Genomic DNA, 24,340 nt, shown 5'->3' on the forward strand with positions numbered 1-24,340 from the left:
AGATTACAAAATCGCTCCCGTACGTTTTCCTTACTTGTAACAGTGACTACGCTCTGATATCCAGCTTTGCCTGTAGTTCAGCCCAACCTTCCAACTTGATTGCGTATAGTATGCAATCAAGTTTGCGGGGGGCCTAATGCTGGAGTGTACCTTTAAAAGTGGCTCAGTCAATCAACAACCGGCAAAAGCTGATGTCCCGTATAATAGTCAACTCAACTGTGTCCAGATAATCAAGGTTGTATTGTAGAAGAAGGGCCCATGTCCCACTCATCAGCATATTTCTATGATTTCGCAGCTTCTGATTTAGCTACAGCTGCCCCTCTTCCCTAGTTGATTGAAAAACGCCATGTCACGACACAGGTGTGTAGGCCATTGAAACATGTAGCTCATTATCACACCCAAACTGTCCACTTGTTTGTCGGTCAGTCAGTCAGTCTGTCTGTCTGCGTCTCTGTCTGTTGGTCTCTTTCATGCAACAAACTAGAAGTGTGTGAACACATAATAATGCCAAGTGTTTCTGTTCAAGACAAGCAACAGACAACAATCCAAAACTGTGGCCCCTTTGAAAGAGCATTGCTGTTGGTGATTGATGACCATCCACACATTCCACACTTCGTTTAGAAGATGAGGCTGCACTGGGTCTATCAGCTACCAAGAATCACAGTCGCGTATCTAAGCTCATATACCACTGCATGCTTAAACCTCTTCCAAACTTAACTTTTTCTCTCCTTCAGTCTTTGTCAGCACCACTAAGTCTATAAAGCTCATAATTTTTCATTTCCCATGTTTTAAATGCAAAAAATTACTAATACAGTGCCAACACAGTGACAGACAGACACATGAACAGTACAGTCCAGCAATACAAATAAACGCACAACTGCTGCCTCTCTGTCTGTCTGTCTGTTTATCAATCCATTAGTTAATCTATGACTTTTTTGTTTGCAAGAAATGGTTTGCTTTTACAAATTACTAGCATATGTACGAGTAGAGTCTACATGAAAATAAAGTATCTGCCTATCTGTCTGCCAAAGATCATTTGTTTCTCTGAGATATGTTTGTCCGCCTGGACTGCCAGTCTGATCTACTGACTACAAGAGTAAGTATCTGTCCACTGGCATTATTAATAATACCATTGCTTCACACTACACAAGAACGACTTTCACTACACTCTCTTAAAAAATGTTCCTTCCAAACTAGCTCACACCAGTAATATATGCATGTAATCCTGACATAATCTTTCTAGTTTTCAACCCAAACCACGCTGATCAAACACTGAGACGCTGTACAGTAATAGTCTAAAGTGGTACAGAGGTAGACTTTACTGTCGATTGCACTATCCAACACATTTGACTTACCGATTCAGTAGCATTTACTGTCAGAGTCTCTTCTCCCATACTTTCACCAGAAGCAGTAACAGTAAATCCACTACTACAATTCACACCAATAAAGTACATACTATTTCACAACAAGCAGTACAAGTCTCACTCTGTAACATCTGAATCAGCAGCAACACTTCCATGAACCGGTGAGCTTAAAAGAGCAGTCTGAATTTCCACCTGTAGGCCGGTCTCCGGAACAGAATAAGAAGCAAACTCATCAGAGTCAGCACGTTCTCTCTCACTCTCTGGATTAGCTCGTTCCTCCTTCTCTTTATCGTCCTTTCTCTCTTCTGCTGGCTCTGTCTTGTCTCCATCAGTTTCTTCATTCAATTCCTGATAATCAGGATCAATATCTGTCTGTGCTGCAGCACCATCATGGGCTGGTTGTGGCTTAGATGAGATCATAGCTTTTATGTCACCAGCACTACTGGACAAACGACGAGCTTCTGCTTCAGCTTGGGGAGAAGCTACGTAGCTAGGAGCTAAGATATCAAATCAAATTAAAACCAAGATATAGAACTTATAATGAAAATATGCTGCTATTTCATTCTGGATATCTAGTAAACTTTATCATAGGACACCACTTGTACCATTCGTATGAACACACATGTTCCCTTCACTCGAAACTCCCTAGGTAAATTTGCAAGTATAAATTATGTAATCAAAAAGCTATTCGTGTGAAATCCACCATAAGCCAGATAATCAATGCAGTGATTTAATAAATGCAATCTCCGCAAGTCAATCACCAAAACACAATATTGATATATGCTTCCATTCAAATCAAACATATCGCATTTAGGCGTGAGTATGGATTCATTTCTACAACCTCGCCATATGGTGGAGGCCAGAATTAGAAAATTCTTTGAAACGGTGAATGCGGTTCTGGGGCAAAAAATAGGTGGTGTGTGTAGATCTGACAAAGTATGGTTAAGAATTGTGGGCATAAGACTTTTTCTGGTACTGGCATTTGGCTCTTATCTTTGAGATTATGACAGATCTAAGAGGTGGTTCACAATTTTTCCTCATTTTCACGAGCGTATGAAACGTACACTAGGAGGTTATGGGGTAGGGTCTTGCGTACGCTCTTTAAATGGTCATTAGGATATTAATATGTATATCTTCTCATTTTAATACCAAGCGATGCTTTATGCGAAATGCTTGGGAGACGCATTGCGTAAGACCCTTAATAGACGGTTACAGTGCTTAGAGTTGAACTCTTTTGATGTGGTCTGGAATCGCAAAGTTTGCCCATGTGCACACTGAATTAATCCAGGTATTTAAGGTAGCGTGGGGTCTGCATGAAAGCCTTCCAAGACTATCAGTCATTGTTTACTTATTGCCTGCATAAACCAACCGTTGTGCGCACTGTCTACATCATCACTTTATGAATGTCTTTGTATTCAACAACAAACATTGACGGAGCGAGGGAGTGTGTGCCGGACAGAAGGAGTGGACAGCAGCTGCAAAAGACAAGGCCAAGCTCTGCCTCACGTTCGAAGCAGAAAGAAAAAGATGAATAAGACGGAGAAAGGATTCGGGACGTTGCATTCAATAATTGGTTTTTGTAGAAGACAGTAAGATGTCACATTCTACGTAGTATAATGCATACTCGTACATGTCAGCACGTGATCAGAAAATTGTCATTTTAAAATATGCATTTGGAGAGAGAGAGGGGGGGTAGCCAAAAAGCGTACGTTTTGTACGCTTGTGAGAATGACGAAAGTTGTGGACCACCCCTGTGCTATTCACAACAGAGTTTTCTAAGTTTAAAGTCATTTATTTACTTATGCATAATGTGTATATTATGAACTCGTTTATTTCTTGTACATGTACCTTATAAAAATCAAAGTTGTCTATTACGCACAACAATGTTCCTGATAGCTCCTTTTAATAACATGATAGATTTCCAATATATGTGCATTATTCACAGTACTTTGCAGTGTGTTCCAACTTCAATAGCACAATCATTTATACATATGCTTTCACCTAGTCTCATTCTGCATTTTATTTAATTAACAGAAGAATGTGAAAGGGCTCCAGTTTACTGATGTAATTTGCTAAACATTGCCAACATTTCTAAAGAAACCTTGATAATGATTCACTAGCCTAGTTACATGCTAATGAAGGAGTATAACCACTCAAACAACAACTAACTCACATACCATAGCTCAGGGGTTCTTTATGTGTTGGTGTTGGAGGCTCTTGTGATCTTTCGTTTCTACCTCTTTTGCTTGGCTTTCTGAAACAACAAAACAACTCAATATCACAACATATAACAAGTAGGATATCAAAGAAATTGTTTTAAAAAGTTGTTTAACTTACTGAAATGTCACCTGCGACAAACTGAGATGCTACACTGTAACTGTAATTTTCACCACACAACATGCCTACTTGTTTCTATGCCTTTGCAGACCTAGGCCTAAATACATATTTGATGAACTGCTATAGCTTTTACACCTGTTAGGCCATAACCAGTAAACAGATTGTAGCCGTACATGAACAAATAACCCTAGCCTCCTCTTCATAGACTATATCAATGATATGCCTTTACCGTTATAACGCCAAATTAGATATCTTGACAGGGTTTCCCCTAGAACTGTCAGCAAGGTGGGCTTGCCCTGCAAGAATTTTGGGCATGGCAGAAAAAGAAATGGGATTACTCTCGTCAGAGAGATGTTTACTACACCATAATATGGGTATGCGCACGTGCACATTTTAACGCACACACTAAGCTTTTTGGGTATCCTAACGTAGTTAGAATCTGGGATTGCGGAAGTGAAGACATGTCAATTTATCAACACCCGAAACATGACTTCTTCACTCAGTCAAACATCACCAAGTTTTTCTACAAACAGCAGTGCGCCTATGGAAAATCCAAGTCAACAAGAAGAATCAAACAATGAACTAGAATGCAACAGTACAAAGAAAACAAACATCATGATTCTGAATTTGTGAGTCATGACTAATGGAGTTTCTGTGGCTTCACTACGTTTCAGATAACCAGGAAAGCCCGGTTACATACTGTTCACTGTACAGAAAGTACAATAGGTCATCAAGAAGATTGTTATCGGTTAGCATTCCATGCCATCTGTTTCATCGAGACAATTTACTGATCCTCAATAGTCTCAGTGATATAGCGATGCTGTGTTTGCAGAATCCCACATTACTGCAGTAAGAAGATCTGAAGACAGGTCTGGAGGCATCGTAGCAGCATTCGACATATGAGTCTGTCAACAACGTAAAGCTATTCTACAGCTCTGAATTGTACATATCAACTAGGCAAACAGGAAATAGCTCATCATACCAAGTTTGGCTCATTGCCCAAGTCACTTGGATGTTTGCATTTGCGAGAGTTTGAACATGCTGGGAATGCCACATACTCATCTCACAGAACTATTGACGAGTTTGTCTCTATTCTTAACGTGTGCACAAGAGAATGCCTTGCAGTATATTTAGTCAAGTGCTGCCATTGGCTTCCTACATGATGAGTCCACCGATACAGCAAACTTGAAGCAGCTCATCATTTTACTAGGCTTTGGTAGATAATGGTTCTGCATGTACAACCTTCTTAGAGGTTGTTAGCATTCACAATAGCAAGGCTGCTACGATAGAAGAAAAGCTTGTATCAGTGTGTGAGAAATGAAAATACCAATGGCAAAGGTCACTAGTTTTGGTAGCGATGGCACCGCTGTGATGGTAGGACAACAAGATGGAGTTGCAACGAGACTGAAGCAACTGAATCCTGAAATGCCGTCAGTCCAGCGTGGTGCACATTGCCTCTCTTAGCTGCCTCTCAAGCTGCTAGTAGTGTCTCTCATCTTGTGAAATTTAATGGTCATCTTACAACAATTTTCTTTTTCTTTTAAGCACAGTCTAGTGCGAGAATCAAGTCTTCATGCACTGCAAGAAATTCTTGATGAGCCTATTCTAAAACTGAAAAAGGCAGTACACACAAGATGGTTGTCGCATGATCAAGCTGTTGCTTCTATACATCGTACACTGTCGTCTTTATTGGCATGTCTGGCAGAGAAGCTGAAGAGAACCATGCTGTTGCTCAAGGTTAGCTGTTAGCAGTAAGATCCTACAACTTTATTACCACTGTCTATCTACTCAGTGATGTTGTTCACCACCTTTTCATAGTTAGCCTGGTCTTTCTGATGGAAGTTGATCTGACAACGATACAGCCACAAATTCAAGCTACAATATCTTCTCTCAAGCTTCTTTGCAACCAACCAGGGCCTTTCTTACAGAAGCTGCCTAACATTTTGGAAGAATTGACACCATACGGTGTTTGTATTCTATTTCAAGACACTAAGGGTGCATTTCTTTTGCCTCTTCTGCTCTTCTGGAATAGAGGTGTCAGAAGAGAACAGAAGAGGTCGATCATGCGCAGTCTGATCAGAAGAGCCAAGTCAAAGAGATGACCAGAAGAGGACCTAGAAGAGCTGAGCATGCGCATTAATAGTTTATCAGTGTGATGGACGCGGAAGCGGTAGCTGTAGTAGTGTGTTAGCAAATTAATTAGCGAAATAAGGTTTTCACTAAAGAAATTGGATCTCTACTTGAAGAGGCGAGTTCTACAACAGTTGTCTCCGTTTCTGGTGCCTCAAAGGGGGTCCTTGGAGAACACCCACTAGCAGCAGCTGTAGTTGTGGGACTTGATATTGCTGGAAGACCACTTGGTTTCCAAAGCAAAGGAAGCGAAGGACGCTCGTACGGCTCCATCGATACGCGAGTTTTTAATACGCATGTCTCACAAGTCACGAGACTTCTTCTCTTCTGCCTCTTCCGCCTTTCGGCCAGAAGAGCCAGAAGAGGTCTCGTGACTCTTCTAACACTCTAGAAGAAGGGGGGAGAAGCAAAAGAAACAACCAGAAGAGGTCGCGTGACTCTTCTGGCCTCTTCCAGAAGAGCAGAAGAGGCAAAAGAAATGCACCCTAAGAGACAATTTGAGACAAAAGTTAGAGAAAGATATCTTAGCAGCTTGATAAGCAAATTGGAGAGTCGATTTCAGGACAGTACACTACTCAGTACATTCACTCTTTCTATCCTAAAGATGCTATTGAAGAAAAAGGCAAATCTAATGATGATTTTAGCAAGCATAAGGATGAGTAACTGGGTGCTTTCGTTGTGCACTTCTCTGCAATTGACAGTCACAGAGAGCAGTTTCAACTTGAATGGAACATCATAAAACACATCAAAGTGAAAGATATTTCTGAATTGTCTACAAGAGCAGTAACGCAGTTTATTGCTAGTGACAATACAATCAAAGAACTTTATCCTGATCTTTCAAGGCTTTGCAGCATAGCCCTTGTTCTGCCTGTCTCCACTACAGATTGCGAGACAGGCTTTTCAACCTTCAAGCAAATAAGGACGGTGCCTTGGAATAGACTAACAACAGCAACATTAGATAAGCTTATTCTAATTTCTTCCAAGAGCCCTGGATGACCCTGATGACTTTGGCTTTGATCAAGCTTTAGTTAAGTGGGGTTCGAAATGCAGTAGCAGGTTTAGAATTAATGATGAGTCACAAACTGAAAGAGTACATTAAAATTTAAATGATTAATAATATTCTGAAAGCACATGATTCATAATGCTGCATACACTAATGCGATCTATCGGCATAGACTTCAACTACTGTAGTTGCTGGTCTTTCTTTAGCATAACTACAGTAATGCATGTAATGAATTCTTACAGTATTTAATATTAATAACAATTTTAATACTATTATAATATTGTGCTGATTAATATTAAAATCACACATAACATAAAGCGCCCTGCTGAAATCTCATCCTGGGGAAGCCTTGCTTGAGATAAATCAAACACATACTATAATACTACTCTAGAATTATATACTATAGTATGTCTCCATCACTTCTCTACAGTGTACTCCGCTCTAGTGCCACACCTTCTTGGCTTTGTCTCCTGTTTGCTTGCAGATCACTACTTTATAGAATTTGTAGGTGCTCAAAATAAAATACAAATTGTGCTGCATCACATTATAAGCCTCCTCAAACCCCTTAACTTTTGGTTTTCTTAGTTGCTTCACAACCAAATTACAATCATTCTCTGCACTACATTAGACTTCCATTCAATCTGTTGTTGCATTGCCCTCTGGATGTAAGGATTAGCACTCAGAGTCTCCCTACTTACTAAATGATACGACTTACTAAGCAAAAATGATTGTGACCACTGCAAGATCAATTAATTTCTGGGTCTTGATTTACAACATATTTTCTTCACATGCACTGATTGATTAACATTCACGTGTCACAAGTGACAGTGAACAGGTGCCAAACCTTGTGGCAAATGATGGAATTTGTAGAATGGTAAACTACATGCATCCTCGTTGAGTACAATCACTGTATTTGTAAGCTAATAATACAGTGGTTTCATAAAATGTGGTAGCAAACAAAGTGTAGTGCACCGTAACTTCAAATCTGTTTGAAACACAAACTATACATGGTCTGCCTTGATGAACCTTTACTACCTGCCAAGACACGACTAAGAGCGTGTTCACACCAGGCCTAATCATGATTAGTTTGGCGTTAGTGCACTAACACCACTCGTTCACACCAGTCCTAATCATGATTATTGTAACGCCATTCTAATGCCATAAAGAGTAGTATTACAACCACATTAGTGGCGTTAGTGGTAGTATGTGACTTTGGCACATGAGGTAGTATACAAGAAAAGCATGCCGCCAATGTTCTGATGTGATATTGTATGTTTAAACGTTCAAATGCAGCAACATGTACAAATGCAGCAACATGGCGACGTAAATGGAAGCGCAGGCAGATGTCTACTACGTGCGTGCCTCTACATGCCGTCCCTGAAGGAGCGGCTAGAAAAAAGCAAACTAAATGTTTCCCTCTTCAAAACCTAAAGCCATGGATTCATCAAGACAATTCATGCAAATTCTTGCCAGATATGACAGATGAAAACTGTCGAGGCTAATTACACTCACGTGCCCAGATGTCAATGTGAACACGCTCTAAGTAAATCTTACCTCTCAAACTTCGGCTGATCTCTTGCTGTGTCAAGCTGTTTCAATTGCCGTAGTGTGCGACCACTAAAGCAAAAATAAAATGTTTTAAACGATACCTTATTGAGCAGTGTAGAACATAACGGTATGACATAGGATAATGTCCCACAAAATGAGTTGTTTGTCCAACCAAACACTGCACCAGTGTTGGAACATGTTTGGACAAAACATCCACCTGTACGCATATATGATAGTGTAAACCTTGTCTCTTAGCACGTGATGGCCTTTCCAATGGTGTAACTGTTAACTTCATAAACTTAGGTGCCTCCTAGCATGGTTATACAGAGAAAACCTCAGCTGCCTTTAACACCATTTCTCCCTTGGAAGTTGGTTATCAAAAATTACATGTAAATGGTTGCAGTAGGGGCGAGACTTAATTAGACATGTAACACCATACAAGGATGCCCTACCTAGGCTCGTCCAAGCCAAAGTAATTCCCTATTTCCATACTGCTTATTATACTAATACAAAACAACACATTCACCTGTATCTAAACTTGGAGCCCATCCTCAAGAATCCAGTTCGTTTGGGAGCTGGAGCAGCAACTGCCATTCTTTAGACACACATCAGTTCAGTTCCATCTTACAAACTTGACTTACATTGTTGTGTACCTGTAAAAAACGTGATGCTCTACTGAAATCCTCCACATGAGCTTGGCTTTCTTTGGACTATCAAACCGAAAACTGACTGTTGTTTCATGCTCATCATTCTACATAAGACAACAAACCTTAGCACGTACAGTGAACTCCAAACATGTCAATAAATGTCAACATTTCAATTAATAAGAGTAAAATATACACATGGTTGTCAAAGGAACACTCCGCAGTTTAGCGCTATGCCACTGCAACTTGATTGCATACCTACGCAATCAAGATAGAAGGTTGGTCTGAACTACAGGCAAAGCTGGATATCAGAGTGCTAGATATTAGCAGCAAATACGTCAAAACAGAGTGCATATGATGGTCACGTGGGAAACATTCTGTCAACGCCTGCTAAGCTAGGAGCCTCGCAGTACCCTCAAAATGCTAGAAGTCACTCGCGATACTTTGAGAAATGTGCTCGTGGATTATGAAACAGGCGTGGATGGCATGAAAAGGGTAAGAGACCAACTGCACTGCATTTGTGCGCTTGCACTTATCACATGACCTACTTATTGCTTACCATGTGATCATGTTATGCGCTGTTTTCACGCTGATCTGTAGTGCTCGCATGTTCCAACCTGACTTAGTGTAAAACGTAACCTATTTGGTGCCTTTGACCTGAGAAAAGATGACGAGTTGGTTTGTGCACGACCCGAACTCTGCTTCCATGAGATTGCAAAATCGCTCCTGTACAATTTCCTTATTTGCAACGGTTGATATTCAGCTTTGCCTGTAGTTAAACCCAATCTTCCAACTTGATTGGGTATAGTATGCAATAAAGTTACGGGGAGGGGGGGCCTGCGCTAAACGACGGAATGTACCTTTAATGCGAGAACAGCCCATAGGCAAACAGTGGTGCAAAGATGAAATAAGTAAAGTTACATAAACACATCCACAGGGAATGAGTGGCAGAAGAGATACAAATGTGTCCTAGATGATCAGGAAGCCTGTAGAGTGCACAAACATCAGTATTTCTAAAGTTCATAAAAGAGTACATTAAATACTGAAAGTACCAACTCAGAGAAAGAACAGGATAACCATACAGGAATGACTCATACAAGAAGAATCAATGAAGAATAACAATGAGAAGGATTACACTTGTACGTATTAGGTTGATACTTCATAATAGAGACTTCATTTGTATAGTATTTCTGCGCATGAAACGACAGGGCTCTCATTAGAAAATTTGGTACCACGTGCCCTTGTACAGTGTGGTTAGAGAATAGAGAACAGAAACCATGGCATTCCCTGGAGGATTGCAGACAAAGGAAGACATCACTGATGGCTATAATTCTGATTCTGATTCGGTTGTTTCCTCCACAAATAAATTATCACTAGGAACTCACCTTATGCGTCATGCTGCAGACTTTCATCAACTGTAGCTATCAGTGATGTCATCCAATGTCCGCAATCCTCCAAAGAATTCCATAGCTTCTACCCTATTCTTAACCACACTGTACAAAGGCGCATAGTATCATTGTACCAATGTTCTAATAAGAGCCCTGTTAAATGCATGGAAATACACCGATACTAAGAACAGAGATCACAATCATTTATGAATTATTTGCACAACCACACGTATTCAGTATATTTTTGGTAACTAAATAAATGTTAATCAACATACAAGCGTAAGCAACACACTGCACTTCGTATTACAAAGCCAGATTCCATTTCATTGCATACAACAATGTGCATATACACCAACATAGCCTACAGACATGATACGCCACTGATCAATCTGGCAACTAAACCAGCATGTTGGTATGAGGTAAGGCATGCTAGCACATCTGAAGAGTATTAAAACACAAGAACGAATGGTCATTGTCAATTAGCCCATTTGTACGAGTGTAATGTCACTGTGTCAAGACTAAGTAGAGATTCTGTGTCAAAAACAAGCCAATTCCATATCACAAGCTGAAATGATGAACATCACCCAGTTGAAAGCGAATCAGACAATAACGTCAACCTGATCACTTCAGTTTGTTACAATACCAAAGTACTCTGACAGACTTGCATCCAATGGAGAATTCTCAGCCATGCTGCTGTTGCACACAAACGGAGACTTCAATTTGCACTTCATAAATACTGTAAATGCATTTTATTTCGCATTGTTATACAACTCCTAAATGTACTAAATCAAAATGCATACTAAAGTTTTTCTTGGATGACACTGTTATTAGAAATTGCCACTATATCGATGTACATGATGTACCACAACACAAGATCCAACTGAACAATACACTGGTTTTATAACGACAGAAGACTAAAACGAAACTCTCTGTGTACATGTCCAGTTTGCAACGTTATTATGTCACTCAACTCAAAACTGTTTCTGAAAGTACTCTGACACTGCCGCCGTGACATACATTTAGCAATGGCATCAACACAACATAAACCAAACAATTAATGTTCTTGGAGCAGTGACAGCTTGTTCTTTCGAATTAGTCCTAATGCGCACCCCAGCACTACCCTTCAGTTGACGATACAGCTGCTGTCTCGCAAGGCATGCAAGTAATACAAGTCATCACTTTCTGTCCAATGCCATTTCAAGAAGAAGGTGTCTGCCGTGATCTCGGGTCATTGGTTCAATACTAGGAACACTTTTAGATACACGTATTGCGCAATGATTGAACTGTTGACTTTGTGATTCAGCAATTTTTGCAGATGAGCACATGCCCTCGTAAGTCCACGTTCTTCAGTGACTCGAGTAATGGTCAGCCTAGTCTTAGAGTCGTTTGTACACATGATATTGTCCTCTCCTTCTACGCTTAGCTGCCGAGTGATCTCGATCCAGAGCTTCATCTACACCATCATTCGCAACTGCGCATGCAATGTCGTCTTGTTGAATCCTGGATGCTGCTGCTCTCTTTGGTAGTGGTACACTGTGAAGTAGTTCTTTTCATCTTTTGCCATGAGTCAACCATAGATACCACTTTGCTTTAGCTTAGAACTCATGAATGACGTACACTGACCACGTAGAATGAAACAGTTACAGTACTAGCGTATGCTAAAACTGTCAGGTAAAAGACCGTACCAAAATAAGATGCGTACAACAGGTCTTCTCATCAAATGTACAAAAATCGTCGTGTACGAAAATTTGTGGATTTACAGCACTATGCATGCACAAGTATCATAAAAACCCACAAGTTACCTAGTGTAACTCTAATATCATGAAACTACAATGTTATCATCACATCACGTAACACTAGTCTTGACACAAGTGTTCACATGTACGCCTGATCTCCGTATTCTCACTTAACTTAGTAGACTTAAAGGAACACTCTGGCAAACTGCGCAGCTTTAATGCGCAGCTGAAATAACGAGGTCCGGTTTATCAAGGGAGTTCGCGGAAGTGTTCCTGCGTAGGGATGAGTGCCTCGTAAACTGTTAGAACACGATTGCCGACAGTGTCCATTGCCTTTAATGCCAAAGAATATCACAAATGCCAATTCTCTCGAATATTGCCGGTTAGACATAAATCGCACAAAAGAAGGTCAGTCTCTAGACAGTCTGAAAGTAGCATGACGGTTTCCACCGTTCTTGAAGCGACGGAAACAACAGGAAGACCATTTCCGGGAACGTGATTGTATCAGTAAGGCTCACATGATCTGATGACAAGCAAAAAACTCTCACTTGGCAGACGAAATTCTTGAAACAGCTCCATCAGTTTCTAAGTTACGAAATGTTCTTAACGTACATATGTCGAGTTTGTTCTGAGATAGCGCCCAGATACCCAACTTGGTTAGTATGGATTTCCCATTAGTGAGCGATGACAGAGGCAGCAGCCTAGCGCATATCTCCGGAATGCTTGCATTCACACTGACCTATGTCCGTTAGCATTCTGCCATCACCATGCTGATTATGCTGATGATGTTTGAGGCTTCTACGGCTCAAGCACGCCAGAAAATGCACTGCTAGACAGCAAAAAAATTATGGTGCATTGCCTGGTTAAACACTGTTTGCAACAGTGTCACTGAAAGTGGTGGTGGGAAATGTGACCATCCTGGCAAAGTACCGGAAGAGGTATGCTTTGTCACGTGCATAGCCTGTTCTAGACTCTACATTCGCAGTGTGAATGTTACGATCATTACCGAAAGCAAACTTCAACACTAAGTTGCCTTTACTTAGCCAAGTCTCCTTACACTAAGTACGTTTCAGTGTAAACGCATCAAGAGTCTTCATTTGAAAAACAAAGTCATCAGGGTTCTCACTTGAGACCTCTCCAACTGTAATCACCGTATTAAATTTTGCTTAACTTAAGTCATTGCTGCAACACTTATTATTACAAATATTGCAAGTACTGTTTTCCTCAATTACACAGCCCACACAGCATGCCAGAATTCCCCCAAGATAGACAGTATATCTTTACTCCCAAACAGACTGGCTGTCAGATAAACCCTCTTAATACTACCATGCAGTAAAGACACAGTAATACATTATATACTTTATAGTATGCACAGTTCACATCACACATGATATAGCTAAAATTCAATTCATACCACTGCTTACCTCAGATGGCCTGATTTTGATGCTGTACTTCTTTCTCCTGAATGAGATCTTCATTACTTTGGGCCTATCAAGACAAATACTAATATAACACCCAAACAAACATGCTGACACATACTCTAAACTAATGACCCCACAGAAAAGCCCTTAATATTAAAACAAACCCCTTATCCCATATTCGCATAGTACCATGAAAATCTGTTAATTCTTCTGTCATCTCTGTACACATCCATGCCATTACCAGACACTCCCAACTGAATATCAACATTTTCATGGTCCTATCACACACCAACAACAACAGCAACAGTCCACATTCCACTTTCATCAACACATCCACGTCTCACTCGAGCTCTGTGAAGATCAACTCCAAACATTTCGAGTCTCTTCGCATGCTCCAAAAGATGATTTTCTGCATCTGCAGGCGTTTGCCCACTAAAGCACAAGCATTCTAGTTAACAAAATAGTTTCATAAAGAATAATCTATACTAACACATGTTCTTTGTGCTGTTGCTTGACTTTAGACAAAAAGCCCACAGGCTGGTTTGGTATAAACTCATAATCACTCAGATAGTTATCCTTGTGGACAGATGGATCATAGTCTCCAAACTCAGCTACATAGCCAACATAACTAATCAATATATACACAACTGTCAACTATAACGTAACACTGTCTTCACTAACTGATAGTCTGCATGCTTACAAAAGATGGTCACTCCAACATCTGTTGCAAGTGCTACTAGCTAAGACAGCCTTCATACCACATAGGTCAGATACTAAGCAGCCACATTGCCATTAGCTTCTGTTAAGACAGCCTTGACAAAAGCCTAACCAGGATTGTCAGTGCTGATCTCAAGGTATAGCGCACTACTATGCCTCAAGTAGTTATGCCGGTGTTGCCACTACACTTTACAATATTCTGTATGTATCTGCTAGACATATCTACCACAATAAAACACATGTGACATGAAGTCTGTCATCTTTTTTACTCAATTGTGACTTCTCTTGGCTCAAACAGAAGATAGCAATCTCACCTGCACTTCTCCTATTTTATTAGACACTAGACCCAATCCTTCATTAGTTAATAAAGTGCCTTGATCTCCCAGGATTCTGAAATTCTAGGTGTACAGTACTGAGTGTGATTCTGAAGACTGCAGCAACTGACTTGAAAGTACGTCCAGGGTTATGTTAATACAGGGCTCGAAAAATTGGTCCAACTAGTTGTCGTCATTTGACGAGTTTCCAAAAATTTTAGGTCATCAAACATTTTAATCTAGGACGTCATGTTGATATCAATCATAGTGTTTTACTGCCATTTTGAAGCTCTGCGAGGAGAGGACAGGGCACGAGTCTAGTACAAGCATAAAGCACAGTATTCCGTACTTCACAATGGCATGCAACCAAGAGTATCCAACACATTACCGCTGATCCAATGGATACGACGTGTTACACTAAAGCAAAGACATCTTCGTGGAGGCAGTGGTGATAGCTAATTGAATTAGTGATTAAATACATACCACCTCTCTGTCAAAACAAGGCGGGGTTTCAACCAGACTTCCACCTATCATATTGCGGAAGTTGTTCGTTTCTTGCTACTAAAATCATATCTACCCTATTTCGACCTACAGGATTTACCATTGTCTCCACTTCCTCATGTCATAAACTTTATGCCTTTACTCTGTCAGATCCTAAGATGGTTCTCGCACACCCCGTTTCATTATCCGGGATATGAGCAGTCTGTCAACTTATCCTGCTGGAGTAATAATTTACTTCATGTACATGTCACTGTACGACAAATGTCCCAATGCGAGCGTCAACAGCGAAGCAGCACATGTTTCAGTACAGTACAGCTATCCACCTGCATACTGAGAACATCATTACAAACTAGTCATTTGGCAACCTAGACTACGATGCTAGTCGTCACTTGTAAGATTTAACTCGTCAAATGACAACTTGATGACCTGTTTTTCGAGCCCTGTAATATCACGAAAATGAATCAATCGGTAGTACAAGTTACTCGATAAAATGCAGTAACTTACATTGAAACATCACTAGAGGCTAGCATGTTAGTGAGAGATGCAAGAAAATGCATTATAATGTAAACATGCAAGGAGACACAAAGTGCGAAGATGCAAGGCACAAAGCAAGACAGCACACAGGGACCAAGCAAGGGTTTGCTTGTTAACGTGACCAATAATTTACAGTTTAATGTACAACTGCTTCAAGTGTTAAACGATGTAACAATACTAATTTGATTACCTTTAACAGTGCTGTTAACTTCAAAGTCCTCTCTACGCTTAACTCATCATATCCAACATTCCGAACTACAGCTTATAGAATTCTAGCTTTGCTTCTACTGTATGACATAGCAATAACTTTACTTTGCACAGGTTCAGCATCATTGTAGTGACGTTCAATTTGAAACTACAGTATGTTTGCTTCCTGGCTCCTATGCATATTCTCTCTTTCATTTACTGTGTTCCAAAGTTTGTTGCTATCAACCACTATATGTTAACCCAGATAATGACATCATCCCACCACGTACTGGAAAGGCAACAAGCCCGTTAGACTACAAAGCCCAATACACTCACTCTTGCCATGTACATGCCCAGTTAATTAAGCTCATTTTTAACTTTCTATACAACTTTGCCAAACAACTAACATTTGCCACAATATAAGACTGTTAATTACACTCTTAACAGCAATCACCATCAGTATACCTTGAACTGCAAATGATGCCAGCAAACAAGCTGTCTCCGGGCTGACTGGCAATTTACCAGTTGCTATGTCTTTCCTTACTTGGAGACAAACTTGATACCTAGCAACACATATACATATAATAGTATGCCTCTCAGAAAAACATAACTCATACCGTGTGATGTCCTCGTGTAGAGAGTTGGGATCCAATGCATAAAACTTCACACCAAACATAAAATCATAATTCTTGTCTAAAACAAACATTAGCTCATCATACATTCTCAAATCACTGGGTTGTATTCACATTTCAGCTATATGTCCTAATATGGCCCCGTGTTAGAGCCAGTCTTGCCAAAATGGTGGTTAAACCTGGTCACTGTTGGAAATGACCATCTATACAGTTTACACAGATACAGTGTATTTAATTCCCAAGTTAAAGGAGAACTCTCACCAAAATCAACTATCTCTCAGATGAAAGCTGTCACTTCATGACACAACCCTCTGCAACCGTTTACTGCAGAAGTTTACCGTAACGAAGAAATAAAGCATTGAAATTACCTGCGTAGACATGTTTAGTACCCGTATGTGGTGTATATGTACCTCTGATTGTTGGTTAACAAGGAAGACCGATATCTGTGCACATTTCAAGGTAAGGATTGTGAGACATATGGTGTCAAGTTGTGATTTATTAACTAAAGCAAACTGAGACCCCAAAGTTATCACGCAAGTATCAACTGTGGCAATACAACCTCAGAAGGAGACCTTTCTTGGATTAGCTCATAGATCATGTCTCGCTGAATTTTGGGTGCGTTAGGAGCACTTGGTATGGTTAAACCTAAAGTAGTTGCTTCGAGAGAGTAAGACTTTGTGTACATACGGGGAATCGTCTGAACAACTCGTTGCCGATTCTCTGCTTCTGTGGCTGTCTGGACCGAAGGTTTCCTGCAGGAACATACCAGGCCTTGTATCTTTCTTTCAACAAGTTTTAGTATTTGGTGAAAGTTCTCCTTTAAAAATCAGAACTGTACTAAGACATGTGAACATGTAAGTTATGAAACCTGGATAATACAAGAAAATGACATAATAGGCATGCACACACACACACACACACACACACACACACACACACACACACACACACACACACACACACACACACACACACACACGGCAGCTGGTGAGACGACAGTCATAACTCAACTACAGCTAGCATTGAAGTCCCAGACAATTATATGACCCATAAACACAGGTCGAAGCTCTGCAACTTATACTCTTCAGAGATGAGACACAAATGCTGCTTTGTCATTACATTGAGTCAATGACTGTTGTTGTGTGAAAGTGTTGGATGGTCTAGCCACCTAGAAAAAAGCACAGTGCCATTATCCCCCCTCCCCCCCGAACAATCCAGTGTGGAAAATAATGGTAGGACATAGGACAATGTCCCACCAAACGTGTTGTTTATCTGACAAATACTGCACCAGTGTTGACACATGTTTGGACAAAACATCCACCCGAACGCATATATAATAGTGTAAACCTTGCACGTGATGGCCTTTCCAATGGTGTAACTGTTAAATTCATTAACTTAGGTGCCTCCTAGCATGCTTTATCCAGAAAAAAACCTCAGCTGTCTTTAACCTTTAACACCATTTCTCCCTGGAAGTTGGTTGTCAAAAATTACATGCAAAATGGCAACAGTAGGGAAGACACTTAATTAGTTCATGTAACACCATACAAGAATATGCGCAAAAAGTACAACTGGTGACCTCAAAATATAGCCATACCATTCAACAGCCTGAAAGAAGTCCTCCTAATTCAAATGCTGCGAAGAGCTTTAGGAAGTCAAAGACACGTTTAAACAGCCAGCGTGGCTCCAAGCACTCATTTTCTTAATCGAACAGTGCTGCCATTCTGGTATCCAAGGGAATTCTAAAAAGTGCGTCAATAGAAAAAGGTCCCAGCTATTCTTTTGCGACATCCAAGATGTATCGATTATAACAGGATATACTTATAATCAGTGTGGTTGCTAGTTTTGCCTTCTATTGTCTATAATGACAATCAATGAGCATTCAGTATATAATTTGTTGCAGGTAAGTTTGACTAGCTCCATTCTACATAAAGACTTCAAATCCGACGTTGTTTCTTTCAAAACCGTTTGGCACACCTTTTCTTCCTTCTGCGCACAGTTTTTGGACAAGCTACCATTTTGGAAGACGTGTCAGCGTGGACAACTCAACTCAGCAGACACACACACTGTGATTCATTTTTCCTCACTCATATCCATGAGGTGATGGGTTTAACTTTGTTGGCAAGTTCATTGAATTGTTATTTGGAGGGTAGACATCTGTGGGAGATGCAAGACGGACCTATACGACTGATTGGCGACAGCAAGAGGTCTGGTTTCGTGGTGAAACTCTGCTCCAGTGTGGAAAAAAACGGTAGGACATACGACAATGTGCCATCAAATGTGTTGTTTGTCTGACCAAATACTGCACCAGTGTTGGAACAAAACATCCATCCACACGCATATATGATAGCGTAAACCTTGTCTCTTAGCATGTAACTGTTAATTTCATGAACTTAGGTGCCTCTTATGCATGCTTTATCCAAAGAAAACCTCAGCTGCCTTTAACGCCATTTCTCCCTTGGAAATTGGTTGTAAAATATTACATGCAAAACGGCTGCAGTAGGAGAGGCACTTAAAGGAGAACTCTCACCAAATACCAAAACTAGTTGAAAGAAAGATGCAAGGCCTGGTATATTCCTGCAGGAAACTTACGGTCCAGACAGCCACAGAAGCAGAGAATCGGCAACGAGTTGTTCAGACGATTCCCCATATGTACACAAAGTCTTACTCTCTCAAAGCAACTACTTTAGGTTTAACCATACCAAGTGCTCCTAACACACCCAAAATTCAGCGAGACATGATCTATGAGCTAATCCAAGAAAGATCTCCTTCTGAGGTTGTATTGCCACAGTCGATACTTGCATGATAACTTTGGGGTCCCAGTTTGCTTTAGTTAATAAATCACAACTTGACACCATGTCTCACAATCTTTACCTTGAAATGTGCACAGATATTGATCTTCCTTGCTAACCAACAATCAGAGGTATGCATACACCACATACGGGTACTAAACATGCCTACGCAGGTAATTTCAATGCTTTATTTCTTTGTTACGGTAAACTTCTGCAATAAACGGTTGCAAAGGGTTGTGTCATGAAGTGACAGCTTTCATTTGAGAGATAGTTGATTTTGGTGAGAGTCCTCCTTTAATTAGACATGTAACACCATACAAGTATGTCCTACCCTGTCCGAGCCAAAATAATTCCCTATTTTCCACACTGTGCTCTAGTGTTTCTCATGCTTTCGATTAGATGTTCATCCAGCAATCGAATTGTTGTATTAATATTGTAATATTTGCGGAATGAAATCCTACAGGCTATAAATTATTGGATTCAGCAGTGATCTTTTGGTACCTAGGGGTTGTCCACATGACATGGAATAGATTGATACTTTGTTACATTTGAGATTGTTCTTTGTATTCAAATAATTCAAATATAGTAAGAAACATGTACAAACATGTGCAGTGTATTGAGGATGTTGGCTGACCAGCTAGATTGCAATATAGAGTAGCTAGATGTTTGTTAGTAAAGTAAACAACGATAAAACTCAGAAAAAACTACACCTCGATAAGAATAGCAAAGTTACTTAGCCATTTTTTAGTCTCAGACTGTTCCCTTTGAACAATCACCTGAAAGTATATGACAGAGTCACTTAGATTGCATCTGTTTGTCAATCCGCTATGCACAATTTCTTCAATTAGAATGTTCTACCATTCTGCCAAGTTACAACTGGTTTGAGCAAAGTTCATGATCAATCAATGATGACCTCAGAAGTCTAGAAACGAGTTATTTTGCAAGAAAAGAAGTCAAGAAGAAGGAGACTTAGGGGTCGTCCATAATTGTTGACATTTTCTCAAACGTACAAAGCGTACTCTTTTCGGCATACCCCCTCCCCTCCCCTAAGCGTACGTAAAAAAATGTTGGTCACGTGAAGTTGTTCTAATGTACACCATAACATTACTAAAAACTACTGCTACATGCAAGACAAAAGAACTTGTTCGTTCAACATCATAGTTTTTAATAAAACACCACGTATATTTTAATAGTGAACTGTACAAATAAAGAACACTGTTCTGTCACTTGTTTCCAGTCTTTCCTGGTCTTCATTTGCTACCTCAGGCTGAACTTTGAAAAACGAAGTGATATCGTTGCGTTTCAGTTGGTCGATCCTCTTGGAAGCCCTTTCAAAGATTGCCGCACACATTTCGTCGTTCTGACTAGCTGTCTTCCATTGACGTTGCGCTTTCTGCACACCTTCCTCGCGAGACAGAGATGGGCTGACAAAGACAAAAGCGTTCACAAACTGATGGTATCTGTTCACTGGTGCTTTGTGAACAGAGGAAAGTCTCTTCGACAAGTCCCTCAGGACAGCAGAGTACTTCCCGTCCCACACCATACACGCTTCCAACACGTGCGCCGACCAAGCTAGCGCGCACTATATGCGTCATGCGTATTGACTTGAAACGATAGTTACGCGCAGGCATAAATGCAATATCCTGACTTCAGTATAACTTCTTCTGTTAGACCACAAGAGATCATTGACAATTTATTCCACGCCCCCAAAGCGTACAACTACTTCTACCCCCTACCCCCTAGCGTACGCTTTGTACGCTTGAGAAAATGTCGACAATTATGGACGACCCCTTAGACAAGTTCACAGCCAGGATATGAGCTAAGAAAGAGCTTGCAGTTCCAAAAAACATTGCTGTCAGAAAATGAGTGGGTGAGTCCATGTCATTACCAAAAAAGTTCCCCTTAAGTTTTAATTGATCATGTACTACCCTATAATTCCTAAAGAGTGAAGAGGGTGTCTATGTAATTAGCAATTCCAGGGTTATAAAATGAGAGAATAGCTGATAATGCGAATAACCTCAAATACATATCATGAATATTAACAGCAGGAAAAGGAACTGCTGATTCTGTGCATAATAGATATTCTGTCATTTTGCGCTCAGAACTCTTGCCTACTTCAACGCACCTAAAATTCCATACCAGAACATTTCATTTCATCAAAGGGACAGAACAGTGCATGCAACAAATCTTTGGCTTCCCATAAGTCATAACACAGGTGACTCTCATAATGATGTTTACATTGCAAGTATACATCTACATAATTTTAGCCCTTTGCAACAAATTTGTGTATTGTTTCTGGCAACAGAAACAGCAATTGTCAATGGAAATCCAGTTGCAGGTGATATGAAGTACACAGTAACATCCAAAAACATAAGATATATGAACCATCCAAGCCTCTTGTGTACACTATGATACAACTCTTGCCAAATTCAATAGCAAATATTTTACAATAGAGATAGTGCGTTTGATGTCACAACCACGTGATATCCCGGAAGTCACCATTTTAGGGGGCAAGCGTATTAGCATGGTTTCTAGTTGTTGTGTTTTTGGCTGCCACAATTGTAGAAGCCAGGGCAGCAACATACGTTTTTATTGTATACCAGCTATACTAACCAGAGACCTGAAACGCGTCATCTGAGCAACAGACAACGGGCAGTGTGGATCTCCAGCGTAAACAGAAAGGACCGGATTCCGTTGCAGCATTCGCATGTTTGCTCTGAGCACTTTCTGTCTGGTAGAGCTGTCATTTCTAGTGTGCCCTATAGTAAATAGTAATCTATGCCACTCTGAGGAAAGTCATCCTGTCTGTGTATGACTCAACTAACACTGACTGGGTACCATCTGCAAGGACGGGTTAAGTTGCTACGAGCACTCCCAGTAGACAGAGATTTGTTCGTCTCAAGAGAAGGTCTAGTACACCTAACAGCATTGGGGGAAACAAACGTAGGGTAGTAGTAGATGCACCCATTAATGATGACGGCAAGGACACTTTTCTGCATGACCTTGATCACAACTTGCCAACGGATACATTTCTAGCACTAGACGCCACTGAAACAGACGCAGTGACAGGTTGTGCTTGTCAAACAGACCTTGAAGGAGAGAGCATTGAATCCATGAAAATGGAAATAGAGAAGCTGAGGAATGAATGTGAGTGTCTTCGAAGAGAGAAGGACTGCCTTTTCAAAGACAAGAAGGCTCTTCAGGAAGACAATGAGTGGCTGCGAATGGACATCTTCAAGTCAAGGAAGATGCAAAAAAAGTTCTGTATCATTTGAGGTTCTTGAAGCGGATCAACAGAAGCTGAAGTTTCACACAAGTTTTAAATGAATTCACACACACACACACACACACACACACACACACACACACACACACACACACACACACACACACACACTACAGAGCAGATCAACAAAACTCTAGCAGATGGTTCAAAACTTCCTAAGACTTCCGCTTTTATCATGTTTCTTATGAAACTCCGACTAAATATTTGTGATCAGGACATAGCATACAGATTCGGCATCCACAGGACAACAGTGTCAAGAAGTTTTCAGCTAGTGTTGGAAGCAACTGCCATCAGATCACACCTGATAAAGTGGCCACACAGAGTGACCCTACGTCAAACTATGCCTACTTCCTTCAAAAGATTCTTTAATTAAAAAGTGTTGTGTCATTATTGATTGCACTGAAGTATTTATGGAGAGGCTTTCAGATCTTTTTGCCCATGCACAAGTATGGAGTCAGTATAAGCACCATTCCACAATAAAGTATTTGCTTGGGATTTCACCATAAGGAACTATATCATTTATGTCGCAGTGTGTTGGTGGACGCATGTCAGACAAAGAGATTGTTGAAAAATCTCAACTTATGGAACATTTACTGCCAGGTAAGATGGTGTGTGTGTGTGTGTGTGTGTGTGTGTGTGTGTGTGTGTGTGTGTGTGTGTGTGCTGGTCGTGTGTGTGTGTGTGTGTGTGTGTGTGTGTGTGTGTGTGGTGTGTGCTGTCGTGTGTGTGTGTGTGTGTGTGCTGGTCATGTGTGTGTGCTGGTCGTGTGTGTGTGTGTGTGTGTGTGTGTGTGTGTGTGTGTGTGTGTGTGTGTGTGTATTGGTCGTGTGTGTGTATTGGTCGTGTGTGTTACATACATAACATATGTTACATAATATGTATCCTTAGGAGACATTATATTGGCTGACAGAGGCTTTCTGTGCCAAGACTATGCCAGTTTGGTAATGGCTAAGGTGAAACCCCTCCGTTTACTAAAGGCAAAAGACAGCTGGAGAAGGAGATGGACTGGAGTAGAGAGTTGTCTGCTGTCAGAATACATATTGTTATCTTTATCCCACTCAACCATCAGACTAAGAAATCACGTCAAACTCGCGAATTTACCGATAAAATTTGCTTTAAATCTTTTGCAATTAGTATACTATTGCTGTATTATCTAAAAAAACAGTCGAACGTCCTTGAAATGTCATACAAGCCACCATCAGAAAGAGAAATACCTGCCGAGAACGGAAGCTTGCCCCATAAAATGGCGGCAAATACGGGTACTACAGGGAACGCCTACACTGGAACGCCCTCCCCGCACTATCTCTCTAGGAATAAACTATTTCTGCAGCATTTGCCTAGGCACCAAATTGTGATATCTTTTAGTGCTGTTTTTTTTCAGCTTTAGCTTAGCAGCTAAATATAATTGGTTGCAGCTACACATTCCCTATCCTATACAATGTCATACGGCGGCATAAGCCATCATCACCCTGCCTTACGCAAGTAACCAAACACCATCTCTTCCGGCAATCCAGATCCGGCACACCAATTCGCCACACAAATACAAAAATGTCGCGACACAACTGCATACCTTTCACCTGCTTTCTGACCATTTTTCTTGGGTCTAGCCAATGCTGCCGGCGACAGAAACCAGTGTATCACGCATCTTATCCATATCCTGCCATTATCTAAGATTGTAGCTCACCCGATCGTCTTCTTTGTCTATCCAGTAAAGCCCGAAATAATCCTTCTCCAAAACGTTTAGATGGCTGAAGACTTGATCCAATACTGCAGGTGCCTTCGCATCTCTCTACAAACACGAGAAAATCGA

At 40.6% G+C, this 24,340-nt stretch overlaps 1 protein-coding gene across 2 annotated transcripts in view; it reads right to left on the minus strand.

Moving 5' to 3' along the window:
- Positions 1-24,340, minus strand: part of LOC134183048 (band 4.1-like protein 1) — a 29,582-nt gene that overhangs the window by 4,770 nt on the left and 472 nt on the right. For both annotated transcript variants that reach the window (XM_062650494.1, XM_062650493.1), the window contains exons 2-15: positions 24,215-24,319; positions 24,101-24,143; positions 16,441-16,516; positions 16,289-16,386; positions 14,062-14,182; positions 13,916-14,003; positions 13,761-13,849; positions 13,575-13,638; positions 9,036-9,133; positions 8,909-8,977; positions 8,389-8,451; positions 3,542-3,618; positions 1,486-1,861; positions 1,356-1,428 (exon numbers count right to left, since the gene is read on the minus strand). In XM_062650494.1, coding sequence (XP_062506478.1) covers positions 1,356-1,428; positions 1,486-1,861; positions 3,542-3,618; positions 8,389-8,451; positions 8,909-8,977; positions 9,036-9,133; positions 13,575-13,638; positions 13,761-13,849; positions 13,916-14,003; positions 14,062-14,182; positions 16,289-16,386; positions 16,441-16,516; positions 24,101-24,143; positions 24,215-24,319 — 1,440 coding nt within the window. The remainder of the gene's footprint in view (positions 1-1,355; positions 1,429-1,485; positions 1,862-3,541; positions 3,619-8,388; positions 8,452-8,908; positions 8,978-9,035; positions 9,134-13,574; positions 13,639-13,760; positions 13,850-13,915; positions 14,004-14,061; positions 14,183-16,288; positions 16,387-16,440; positions 16,517-24,100; positions 24,144-24,214; positions 24,320-24,340) is intronic.

Source organism: Corticium candelabrum, chromosome 8, assembly GCF_963422355.1.
Source record: "Corticium candelabrum chromosome 8, ooCorCand1.1, whole genome shotgun sequence".
Taxonomy (NCBI): domain Eukaryota; kingdom Metazoa; phylum Porifera; class Homoscleromorpha; order Homosclerophorida; family Plakinidae; genus Corticium; species Corticium candelabrum.